Source organism: Chionomys nivalis, chromosome 8, assembly GCF_950005125.1.
Source record: "Chionomys nivalis chromosome 8, mChiNiv1.1, whole genome shotgun sequence".
Classification (NCBI taxonomy): Eukaryota; Metazoa; Chordata; class Mammalia; order Rodentia; family Cricetidae; genus Chionomys; species Chionomys nivalis.
The window spans coordinates 46,867,347-46,879,534 of NC_080093.1; the positions used below are offsets into that span (position 1 = coordinate 46,867,347).

The 12,188-nt window shown below is 40.0% G+C and overlaps 1 protein-coding gene and 1 pseudogene across 1 annotated transcript; one reads left to right on the top strand and one right to left on the bottom strand.

The window, feature by feature from the left end:
* Positions 1-3,027: 3,027 nt before the first annotated feature.
* LOC130879858 (secretoglobin family 2A member 2-like) lies at positions 3,028-6,079 on the bottom strand. Its single transcript, XM_057778695.1, has 3 exons — positions 5,974-6,079; positions 4,160-4,347; positions 3,028-3,069 (listed from the first exon to the last, which is right to left on the bottom strand). Exons 1-3 carry the CDS (start codon positions 6,077-6,079, stop codon positions 3,028-3,030), a joined length of 336 nt encoding a protein of 111 aa, XP_057634678.1.
* A 1,883-nt stretch (positions 6,080-7,962) lies between these two features.
* Positions 7,963-12,188, top strand: part of LOC130879859 (gem-associated protein 8-like) — a 39,703-nt pseudogene continuing 35,477 nt past the window's right edge.

Here is a 12,188-nt window from a genome sequence, read left to right on the forward strand (position 1 = left end):
GACACCTTTAGCATTGTTCTTTTTGCTATGGATTGTTTAAGATAATCAGGGGTTTTTGTGTTTCCATTCAAATTTGGGACTTTTTCCTATTTCCTTAAAGATTACGTTTTGGAATCTTGATAGAAATTTCAATGAATCTGTAGCCTTTTTCAGTAATATGGATATTTTCACAACATTTATGTTGCTGATTCATGAGAATAGGTGGTTTTCCTAACTTCTAATGCCTTACTCATTTTCTTCCCTCAAAGTTTTAACGGTTTCATTAAGGGAGACTTACATCTCTATGTTTAAGGGATTGTCACACTGACACAGTCTACTCTCACCTGGAGCATAGTTTCAGTGTGGCATTGTCTATGTTGAGTGTCCTGTGTGTATGTGTGAGGGAGGTTGTCTTAATTAGGGTAACAGATGTGGGAAGTCCTAGACAGTGTAGGCAGCACCCTTTCCTAGGCAGGGAACCTTGAACTGTATGAGTGAGAAATCAGCCCAAGCACAACCAGAGAAGCAGCGAGCATGCGTGCATTTGTTACTTTCAGCTCTTGAGCATGGTGTGATTCAGCTAACTTCTCTAAGTTCTGTAACTGTGACTATACCACAGTGATGAGTTGTAACTTGCAACTGAGTTAAAATAAACCTTTTCTCTCTTAGGCTGTCTTTTGTCAGGATATTTTATCACATTAATAGCAATGAATGCAGGGCAGGCACATCTATAGGCATTTATTTTGAATGGCATTGTATTCTAAATTCTCTCTCCATGTGTTCCTTAGGGGTGTATAGAAATGCTGCTGGGTCTTGCACATTCTGTTTCACATTCTAATGATTCTCTAGTAGAGTGTCTCTGATCCAAGAGTTTTCTGGTAGAGACTGTTTTAATTATTGAATCATATCAACTTCAAACAGGGACAGTTTGATTTCTTCCCGTGTTATTTGCAGTGTATTTCTTTTATGCTGTTTTTCTGGCTGAAAATTCAGGCATCTTTAGCAGCTAGCGTTTGGTTTCTGTGGTAAAATTCTCTGACAAGAAGCAAGTTAGGAAAGAATGGGTTTATTCTGGTTTAAAGTTCAGAGTGACAGAGTCCATCACAGCAGGAAGGGAAGGTGACAGGCAAGAGTGACATAACAGCAGGACAGGAATCTAAATGAGCATATTTTCATCTGCAAAGAAGGGAATGTGATGTGGGGCCATGCTTTAAAACCTCATATCCTCTGAGTGATGTCTTCTGCCAGCAGTGGTCCACCTTTACTACAGAGGTCCTCAACCTGTGGGTCGTGACCCCATTCACAGGGATCTCACATCAGCTGCCCCGCATACCAGATGTTTACGTGAGGACTCATAACAGTAGTAAAATTACAGCTATGAAGTAGCAATGAAAATGATTTTAAGGTTGCAGGGGTGAGGGTTACTACAATGTGGGGAACTGTATTAAGGGGCTACAGCATTAGGAAGGTGGAAACCTACTGTCCTAAAGCTACCATAGCCTTCACAGACATCTCCACAAAGTGTTGACTGACTGTTCAAATACAGAAACCTATGGGAGACATTTCTTATGCTCAGTCACTACAGGCACCCCAGTGAAAAGCACCTAGAGAACAGACCCACTTCTCTCCTTCTTATTATTAGAGGAAACTGAGAAAGTTGCTGGGGTGGGGCTCAGGCCATGCTCTCCTAGTAGCCTGATAGAAATCTAAGCATTAGTTTTGGTTCACTAAAATGGAGCAGAGCTAAACAGGCTGTCAAAAAAAAAAAAAGAAAGAAAGAAAGAAAAAAGAAAACCCACTATCTACAGGCAACCAACTAGCAGATACCCCCCAGTCTCTGCTGGCTCTGCAGGCCCCCAAAGGCCTTCTGCTATCTCAGCAGATGCCCAAAGACCTTCTGCTGGCTGAGCAAATGCCCCCCCCAACCTTTTGCAAGCTAAAGCTTTCCCTACCCTGCTGCACAAAGGTTCCTAACCACTAATTCCTCCCAACAATCAGTTCCCAGACTAATCTATCCCACACCAGTCAGCCCTACATTAATCCCTCCTCCCTGGAATCCCCCTAACTCTGCTTAAAAGGAGCTTGTGACCTTCTTTGTGCTGTTGCTGTGTGCCACTTAGTGTTGGAATTAATAAAGTGCTATTGTTACCACTTGCATGGCTGTTGGTCTTTCCTCAGGGGCTTCTCTCCCCAACAGAAGCAATTTATTCTTCTTGTGTCAGAATCCTGCTTATTTTCATTTTATTAATTTTGACATAAGAAATATTTTGTTGTCATTTCCTTTGATTCCTATGTTCATCAAGATGTTTTGCCATAAAGTATTTTAAATACTTCCCAAGAAACCGAAAAGAACAAAAATCAATCAAACAAAAAGCCTCTGAACTTTGTAAAAGTCCCTTTTCCTCATTTGAGATGATCATGATTTCTTTCCCTGAACCTATTTACACGCGGAGCTCTATTCATTGAGTGGCATGTGTGGGACCATCTTTATTTCCTAATTCTTGTAGACACAAAGCCCTGGTGGCAGCAGGGCTGGGAGCACATCCCAGCCTCAGACCCCCAGCAGAATAATGCCAAGGATGCTGAATAGAGGTGGTGGTGAGAAAGTAGCTGAGCTCTTCACCTGAGAGAGGACTCAGCATGGCCAGGGAGAGACACTCTCCTTTTTTCTCCAGAGAGGGGACTCAACATGGCCAGGGAGAGACACCCTCCTTTCTTCTCCAGAGAGGGAAGTCAATGACCAGGGAGAGACATTCTCCTTTCTTAGGCTCAATTTAAGGTTGTGGGGAAGGCAGCTGTGGGTGTGTGCCCTAGAATGGAGGGTAGCAGGCTTCTTAAGCCCCCAGTTTTAAAAGATCACACAAAGGAGTATCAATATTTGCAATTAGTTTAATGAGTAGAAAGAAATGCCCTTGAGATTCCAACAATAGTCTTGCGCTTTATAGACAGAAAGACAAAATCAAGAAGGAAAAGTTATGATTTGTGGTATCAGCTGCTGGCTCATGATCATTCTCTTCATTCCTGTGAGCTTAAGGTCTCGTGGAACTTTTAGGCAGACTGTGGACAGTCTTTACTGTTGTATACAGCATCCTGAAAAATAAATGAGGAAGTGACTTACATTATGATCTTTGACTGACAGTCCAATATTGAAAAGAAAAAATCTTGTTTTTTTAAATTATTTTTTCAGTATTTTCAATTACTATTAAATATTCCAGAAAGCTTCTAGAGAAAAATCCAAGTAGGTGCATGTTGCATGTGTTCTATCATTTAAGAGACAAGAAACCATGACAAAAACAGCAGTAACAAACCCACATGTTTTTGGCTCCTTCTTCAAAGATTCCCTTTGATTTCCTTCTCCTCTAACTTCCAACCTCCCCCTGCCCAGCTGTTTCCATAGGAATTCATTCAATACCCACTCTGAAGCTAGAGGACTCTGTGGCTGAAGGTAACTGATGACCCTTAGTTTGACCTGCTCTGCTACTATTCTCTTGCCACTCGCTCAATGGAAACCTTGCTTAACAGAAAGGGTGGCGTGTAAAAATTCCTTAGTGTTCTAAAAATTGAGATTTGTTAGAAGCGAATAGAGAGCCCTCACCAGTACTTTCAGGCCCCATGTATTCCAGTGGTTTTAGTTAAAACTGGGCAAATTTCTAAGATTTGGCACCTGTGAGATGCTTAAATGGAGCAGGGAAACTTTAGATAAATCCTTGGAGCTACATTTTTATGCTTGAAAAGAGATTATTATTATTATTATTATTATTATTATTATTATTATTATTATTATTTAAAGAGACTCTTAGTCATGACATCCTTATACTGGGGTCTTCTGCACTCTCTCTGAATTGGTGCCAAATGCAAGGGTCCCTGGTCACTGACGCAAAGCAGGACTTCTTGAGAGTCAAGTGTATTTTTCTCTGACTAAAGAATTTGAGGGCTTTCTCTGTGTCATGACATGCTTATGTGTGTAATTGCATGCATGCATGTGTGTACCTGTGTTTGTGTGATTGGGAGGTAATGGATAAGAGAGTGATCTCCTTTGTTTTTGTGGTTTTCTTTAATTATTTAAAAATCTTCAAAATAATGTGGAATATCAACTGTGTCTTTCAATGGCTCCTCTGAACAAATTGTCACCACAAAATCAAATTATGTTGTTCACAAAAAAGGGAAAATGTATAATTACCACCAGCACTTTAACATTGGCCAGAGTCTCCTCAGACTGGTCCAGGAAACATTGTTTCAATTTGCCCAAAGCCTTTTGGTCATAAGGAAGAGGTGCGTATTGCTTAACCAGGCCCTGATACTCAGCCACAGACACTGATGAGTTAATAGTCTGTGCAATGATATCATCCATTGCATGGCAGCCAGAACCTGAAAAGACATGGCATTCATCACTGGAGGTCTGAACTCATTAGGGGTCACCTCTCATCACAAACATCTTGTTGAGTACAAGTAGAGACACATATTAGCAAAGGTGGTGGGCACTGCCAAATCTGGGACAGAAAATGCAGGTTGCAAGATTCCACTTAGAAACTGCAAACTCTGTCCCTGACATGGCAGCGCAAAGAAGCCAAACCTTCACACACCCTTCACTGGGAAGGACACTGAGGAGATGGCAGGCTGTTGGGCTGGGTATGGCAAGCATTTTGGATCTTTGTTTGGTCAAAGCCTGCCACATTTTGGTACTGTTTTTCCATGTTCTCATCATGGAAATGTTCAAACATCCTATAACTATCATGGCTAGAATAGCATCTGCTTTGCTCTGTTAACTTGAACATCTGAATCACAGAGCAACTTAAACAGAAACTCTGGTACTTGAAGTGACCTCATGCAGAAAATGAAGCCGACCACAAGATTCCTTTAGGTTCTGCAAACTTGCCGCTTACAATCAAAAAGGGACGTCAAACCTCGCTGACCTTTGTCAGCAATGACACACAATAAATGAGAAGCTTTGTTCTGATGGGACACAGTGAACTGCTGTGTCTTTCTTTCTTGTAGCCGTGATGCGTCTCAGTGCTACTTTGTAAACCCCGTGAAGTATTTTACAGTAGTTTATAAATATTAGCCGTTGTCACCATTAACTCTACCATCTGCATCAGAAGTATCATAAACTATAAACTCTTGTACTTGAAGTGATGTCATTGTTCAGCCAGGGGAAGAGAAAGAGGTCAAGGTTAATGCTGATTTTCGTATCAAGTCAACTGAGAACTCTACCTTCTTGTCATTTTGCACCAGCCTCTCAGATAAGTAAGACATAAACAAAGCAAATTATACAAAGTCTATTGCACTTGTGATATGTTTGTACTGACTACATTCTCAGGGACAAAGCTTTACTTCTGTCATTACTTCAAGTGGACTTGGGGAATGTGAACTCGCCTCTCTACCAGCAGGACTAGCATGTAAGTGGCCCAATGTTAAGGGGTCAGAACAAGCTTTGACAGTCTGTCTCATGGCTCAGAAACTGTTTACTCCTAGGTCTCATGCTCCAGTTTGAGAAGTAACTCCTTCCACAGTTACTAAGTCCAATTTTTAGGAAACCCACTTAGGTCCAGGGTCATTTATATTTTTCCCATTTCTGTAAAATATCTCATATCCAAATTCAAGACCTGCCATGGATTTCAGGAGAGCTGTCATCACCTTGGGACCTCCTGTGTGGTAGTGACACATCACACACAGCCCCAGCGCTGCATCTGTGATGGCTCTTTGACTATCTGGACTAGTGGTGAGTTTCAGGGCTATAGAGTCAGACACTTTGTACCACTGTTGAAAAGTTCTAGAGCTCAGACACTAGGGCTTCTTTCCGTAGAACAGAAACTGTGTGGTCTGAAGGTAGCCCACCCCTTCACAGTCTTCACCTCCCAACCCTCAACTGAACCCACCACCCACACCTCCACAGAACTCACCACCCACCCCTCCACCAAACTCACCTCCCAACCCTACACAGAACTCACTGCCACCACTTCACAGAACCCACCACCCATCCTCCACAAAACTCACTGCCCACCCCTCCAGAGAACCCACTGCCCACTCCTCCACAGAACTCACTGCTGGCATAGCAGCAAATGGGGATGGCGGCCAGCATGAAGACCAGGACCAGCTTCATGTTGAGGAAGCCCTTGTAGGTTGGTCTTTGGTACAAGATGGAGATCAGGGAACTTTCTGCAGTTGAGACCTCAGTGCTCTGCTATTTATTTCTTGGGCAGGCCCTTTAGTGTCACTCAGAAAATAAGAATGTGATTCATAAGAGCAACGTGGCATTGTAGTAGACATCACGAGGGAACATGAAACAGAGCCAAGGAAGCCTATGATTTGTTTGTACAAAACAAGGAAACAAATTATTAAGAATGACAATTGGTGACCTTTCACTGAGCTCTTCCAAAAATATTGCAGATACTGTAGTTTGATCTTTGAAAAGATACTCTCTTCCCCTTCATACACTCTCTTCTTCATTTGCTCCTCTTTGTTTTCTGTCTTCTTCATCTTCTCACTCCTTTCATTCTTTCCGTTTCTTCTCCTTCTTCATCTCCCTTTGCCTATGCTCTTTTTTGTTCTTTTTTTATTTTATAATTTTAAGTAGCTTCATTTTATTTACACCTGTTTCTGATGGGTTGAGTGGCTAGGGTCAGTGCACAACCACACACCCATTTGTAGGCAGGTTACCTATTGAACCTCTTCTTCTTTTACTTCCAGAGGAAATTTATTGCCCACAGATCCTTACTGAAGAGTCTTACAAAGAGTCATTTTATTATATGAACATTCTCTGTTCATTCTTGATAGCTAAACATATTTCTCCTTTTGTGTAAAAGGTCTAGGTTGTCACTTCTCCTGAATCAAGGACACTGTCCATTATTAGGGATCCTTATTACTTTATGGGAGGGAGGGATGATGGCACATGGTGAGTGACCTGTGGTTCATACAGATAGGACTTCAAATCCTGGGGATAGCATCTGCTCATGACTTACCATGACTTCTCATGGAGCAGCTGTTCTGTCTCTCTGGGCTTCCCTTTACCCATGGTAAAGTGAGTATAGATAAAACTGCCGAAGTTTTATCAGGTCAGAGGATTCAGCATGCACATAACCCTTCCAAATAGTCTATATAACCACTGATTTGTGGGAGTTTTCTGATGCTGAAACTGTGGACATTAGTATGACAGTCCCTCAAGTTAAAACACAAGAAAATCAGCAAACAAAAACAATAAAAACAAACACAAAATTACTATGAAATTCAGGTAGATCATGTGGGTACATAGTGGAATGCCACAGATGGCATGCACATCCGTAATTATTGTACCATTAGTAAAAATAGCCAAGCTATTGTATCAGCTTGGATGTTTATCAAAAGATAACTAGACAAAGAAAATGTGGCATTCATACACTATGGAGTTTTATTCAAAGGAGAATGTAATCATGTCACTTAGATGGAAATAAATGGGCCAGGATATTGTCAAATTTAACAAAAGGGTTGAACCCAGAAAGAGAAATATCACATTCTCTATCATATACACACCGTGTATGTATATCTCTATCTGTATGACATGGAAGTGGAGGATTTACTATCTGTAGTGAAGAAGGGAAAGGAAGGCGTGGATAGGAAAAGATAACCAAAGTAAAATGATGCATCTGTGTGAAAATCCATAATAAAATTCACTGTTTTATAATCACCTAAAACTTCAAGTTATGTAAAGAGAAGCAGGCTTTCACAAGAAGAAATATTCAGGTAAAAATTCCAGTAGGAGTTTTGCTTCAGGCATTAAAATATACACCAGGCTGTTGTGGAAGACATTAATTAAAGGGCATCTCTTATGATCTGTAACCTGCATGAAATGTACATTTACTTTGGAGAATGCTTTGTCCCAGGTCTTGTATAGGTCAATTTTAATTTGAGAGTCTATACAACCCAACCAATAAATGTAAGATTTCAGAGAGAGCGAGTGAGTGAGCGAGTGTTATGTGTGAGAGGAACAATACTTTATCAATGAGAACAATGACGCCATCAATTGAAGGCACTATCCTTGACAGAGCATGGGGCAGCATTTTGGAGAAGGTACTGTTGTCTGGAATAAGTGGATGGTGATACTGTGGAGCAGATTTGGGAGTGGCTTCTAGAAGGAATAGGATAGGATATGCTTAAAGGAAAAATGCCACCTGCTAACATCCACAATGGTGAGAGAGGTAGGGAGTTTGAAACAAATTGTGTAACAGGATGTTTGTGGATAGTGGCACCTGAGTGACACAATGAGAAGAAAAATAAAATTGGTTCCAGTATAAAAAATGAAGGGGAAAATGTGTATGTGAGCCAGAGACAAACCCATTTTTAATGACAGATGAATGTTTTATTTAATGTACAGTCATTTTGTCATTTCCTTCCCATCATTAAGCAGGAGCAGAAGCCAAAAATCAAACTGATTTAGATAAGTTTCCTCCCTCCCTCCCTTCCTTCCTTCCTTCCTTCATCCCTTCATTTCTTCTTTCTGAGTCCAGTTAGTGCTGAGCTGAAGCATGGGGGCATGTGGCCATTCACTGGGCCTAGACAATCTGCTAAGGCCCATATACCTAAAGAAAAGTAACTTTTATTTCTCCAGCAACCATCAACTGCCAATAGTTCTTCAAATTAATTTTTTGTTAATGTTTGGGGAGGTGGGTACGTTTGTGTCATGATCCTTGCATGACACAGAACACATATGTGGAAGTCAGAGAGCAACTTTGTGGAATAAATTCTCCTCTTTTCCTTCTATGTGGATTCTGGACATCAAATTGGGACCAACAGGTCAACCTCCCAAGTCACTGTGCCAGCCCAGAACAATCTTGAATGAGAAACAATATTTCATTGAAGAAATCATGACAGAAATTCCAAAAGTCCTATTAACAAATATAGATCACAGGCCCTGTCCATCAGAGCCTCTGAGTTATGCCTAACATAGTGTAAGGAGGAAGTTATAGCTGTAAGTGCACACAGTAAAATCTCCATAGACTCTCAAATAAATATTCTATTATACAGCTTAAAGCTCAAGAAAATAAGAAGCCAAACCCAGTACAAAGCAAAAAAATAATAAATGTTGAGGTGGATAGTAGTGACATAGAGAATGAAATGTGTAGAATAATCAAAGAATTGCCTCAGAAACTAAGAAAAATTGACAAATCCCCAGTCTAAGTAAGAAAGAAGAGAGATTATCCAAGTTAATAAAATTAGACATGAGAAGGAGTAAACATAACAAAACACATTCTCGGAAGCCAGTATCAACCAAATACCAAAACTGGATAAATGTGTAACAGCGGGGGTGAAGGTAAATAAGAACAAATAAACCTAAACCTACCTCAATGCAGCCCACTGTGCTGTATGTTAAATTAAAAATTAGTTTAAAGTGAAAGTAAAGCTTGTCAGAAAAGAGTTGTAAGTGCAGAGAGGATGGACATTTGGGGCAGGATGTGACTGGGTAAATGAGCTACAATAATGAAGATGGCTAATGTAGGCAATTGTGTGTTTCAGGTCTTATTGTGCTGCACACAAAGACTGTCTCCAACCCAGTGTATTTGGGAAGAAAAAGGTGGGGGTGAATGGAAGGATTAGAAAAGAGTAGAGGGAGGAGGAAATTATTTATGTTTTAATTAAAATTAACAAATAAATTCTGTTAATTTTGTGATATAAATGAAAGTAAGATTATCTCATATGAAGATGAGGGGAGAGATATTGATTAATATGTATAAAAATTTGGAAGAGTAAAATTTTGCACTTGGACATGAAGGATTAGGAGAATGGAGTTGAAGAGGAAGGAAGGAAAGAGTCATGGCATGCAAAGAAGTCAAGGTAAAAGGACTAGACCTGAAGCTGAACCCTAAATGCTAGAGGATGTGTGTCCTCCTGTTGCTTCAGTCACCTTACTAAACTGAGGGCTCGATTACCTGAGTGAAAGATCTATATCCACACTATTCATCAGTTGTCACCTTGTCTGCACTTGGGATCGTTTCTCTGACACAGTTTGTTCTTTAACTGAAACTAATGATGCTTGAGGAACATAGGTAGGAAAAGTAGCAGGCTTCTACACACGTGATAAGTCAATAGCACAGCAGCCATCATCTAGTTTTAACAATAATATATCTCCAGATATGACTACAGGGCGTGGGGGGATGTGGGGATTAAATCTCTCCTTGGATTCACTGCTCTACTGGAGGGAGACCTTGACATCAGTGTCCTCATCTACCCCTCTTTGAATGACTGAAATAAAAGCCTCACACTAATGGTCAGCAAATTGCTCAAAGAAAAGTGTTGTTATTAAAATCGAAGAAGTATACAGAATAATGAATAGACTGGATGAAAAAATATCCCCTCACCATATAATAATCAAAACACAAAACATACAGATTAAAGAAAGAATATTAAGAGCTGCAAAGGAAAAAGGTCAAGTAACTTATAAAGGTAAACCTATCAGACTTATACCTGACTTCTCTATGGAAAACATGAAAGCCAGAAGGTCTTGGTTAGATGTGCTGCAGAAACTAAGAGACCATGGATGCAAGCCCAGACTACTATACCCACCCAAGCTTTTGTTCACCATCAATGGAGAAAACAAAATATTCCAGGATAAGAACAAATTTAAACAATACATAGCCACAAATCCAGGCTTACAGAAATTAATAGAAGGAAAATCACAACCCAAGGAATCCAACAATGCCCACAATAACTCAGACATCTAGCAACCCTTCCCCAGCACAAATCAAAGAAAGGAAACACAAAACTCTACTACTAAAAAAATATAACCGGAGTTATCAACCACTGGCCATTAATATCACTTAATATCAATGAACTCAATTCACCTATAAAAAGACACAGGCTAAGAGACTGGATGCAAAAACAGGATCCAACATTGTGCTGTTTACAAGAAACACACCTCAACCACAAAGACAGACATCTACTCAGAGTAAAGGGTTAGGAAAAGCTTTTTGTTTCTTCTTCTTCTTCTTCTTCTTCTTCTTCTTCTTCTTCTTCTTCTTCTTCTTCTTCTTCTTCTTCTTCTTCCTCTCCTTCTCCCTCTCCCTCTCCCTCTCCCTCTCCCTCTCCCTCTCCCTCTCCCTCTCCCTCTCCCTCTCCCTCTCCTTCTCCTTCTCCTTCTCCTTCTCCTTCTCCTTCTTCTTCTTCTTCTTCTTCTTCTTATTATTATTATTATTATTATTATTATCATTATTATCATTATTATAAAAAATTACCACCTCCTCCCCTTCTCCCATTTTCCTCCTCCATCCCCCCACTGTCCCTCTAGAGGGAGGGGTTTGAGAGGGAAAAGGTTTTTCAATCAAAAGGACCTAAGAAAAAACTGGGTGTGGCTATACTAATATCTAACAAAATTGACTTCAAACTAAAATCAATCAGAAGAGATGCAGATGAACACTTTATGCTCATAACAGGAACAATTCATCAGGATGAAGTCTCAATCCTAAATATCTATGCCCCAATATAAAAGCACCCACATATGTAAAAGAAACATTACTAGAACCCAAAGCAGACATCAAACCCCACACACTAATAGTAGGATACTTTAACACTCCTATTTCAGCAATGGACAGGTCACTCAGACAGAAACCTAACAGAGAAAGAAGAGAATTAATGGAGGTAATGAATCAAATGGACTTAACAGACATCTATAGAACATTCCACCCAAATAGGAAGGGATATAACTTCTTCTCAGCATCTCATGGAACCTTCTCGAAAATTGATTACATATGCAGTAACAAAGCAAACTTCCACAGATACAAAAAAGTATTAGTAACTACCTGTGTCTTATCAGATTACCATGGAATAAAGTTAGAATGTAACAATAATTCTACCCCCAGAAAGCCTACAAACTCATGGACCCTGAACAGTCAACTACTGAACCACCACTGAGTCAGGGAAGAAATAAAGAAAGAAATTAAAGTCTTCCATGAATTCAATGAAAATAAAGACACAACCTACCCAAACCTATGGGACACTATAAAAGCAGTGCTAAGAGGAAAGTTCATAGCTCTAAGTGCCCACTTTAAAAAAAAAATGGTGAAACCTCACATTAGAGACTTAATAGCACAACTGAAAGCTCTAGAAAAAAAAGAAGCAGACTTCTTCTACAGGAGGAGTAGAAGACTGGAAATAATCAAACTCTGGGCTGAAATCAACAAAATAGAAACAAAGAAAACAATCCAAAGAATCAATGAAACAAAGAGCTGTTTTTTTGAGAAAGT

Excerpts from the sequence above, each read along its gene's own strand:
- LOC130879858 (XM_057778695.1), bottom strand. The coding sequence starts at position 6,079 with ATGAAGCTGGTCCTGGTCTTCATGCTGGCCGCCATCCCCATTTGCTGC. Across the intron at positions 4,348-5,973 it reads GTTCTCTGGAGGGGTGGGCA|GTTCTGGCTGCCATGCAATG; the intron begins GTGAGTTTTGTG and ends ATGTCTTTTCAG. Across the intron at positions 3,070-4,159 it reads CCAATGTTAAAGTGCTGGTG|GATGCTGTATACAACAGTAA; the intron begins GTAATTATACAT and ends TTTATTTTTCAG.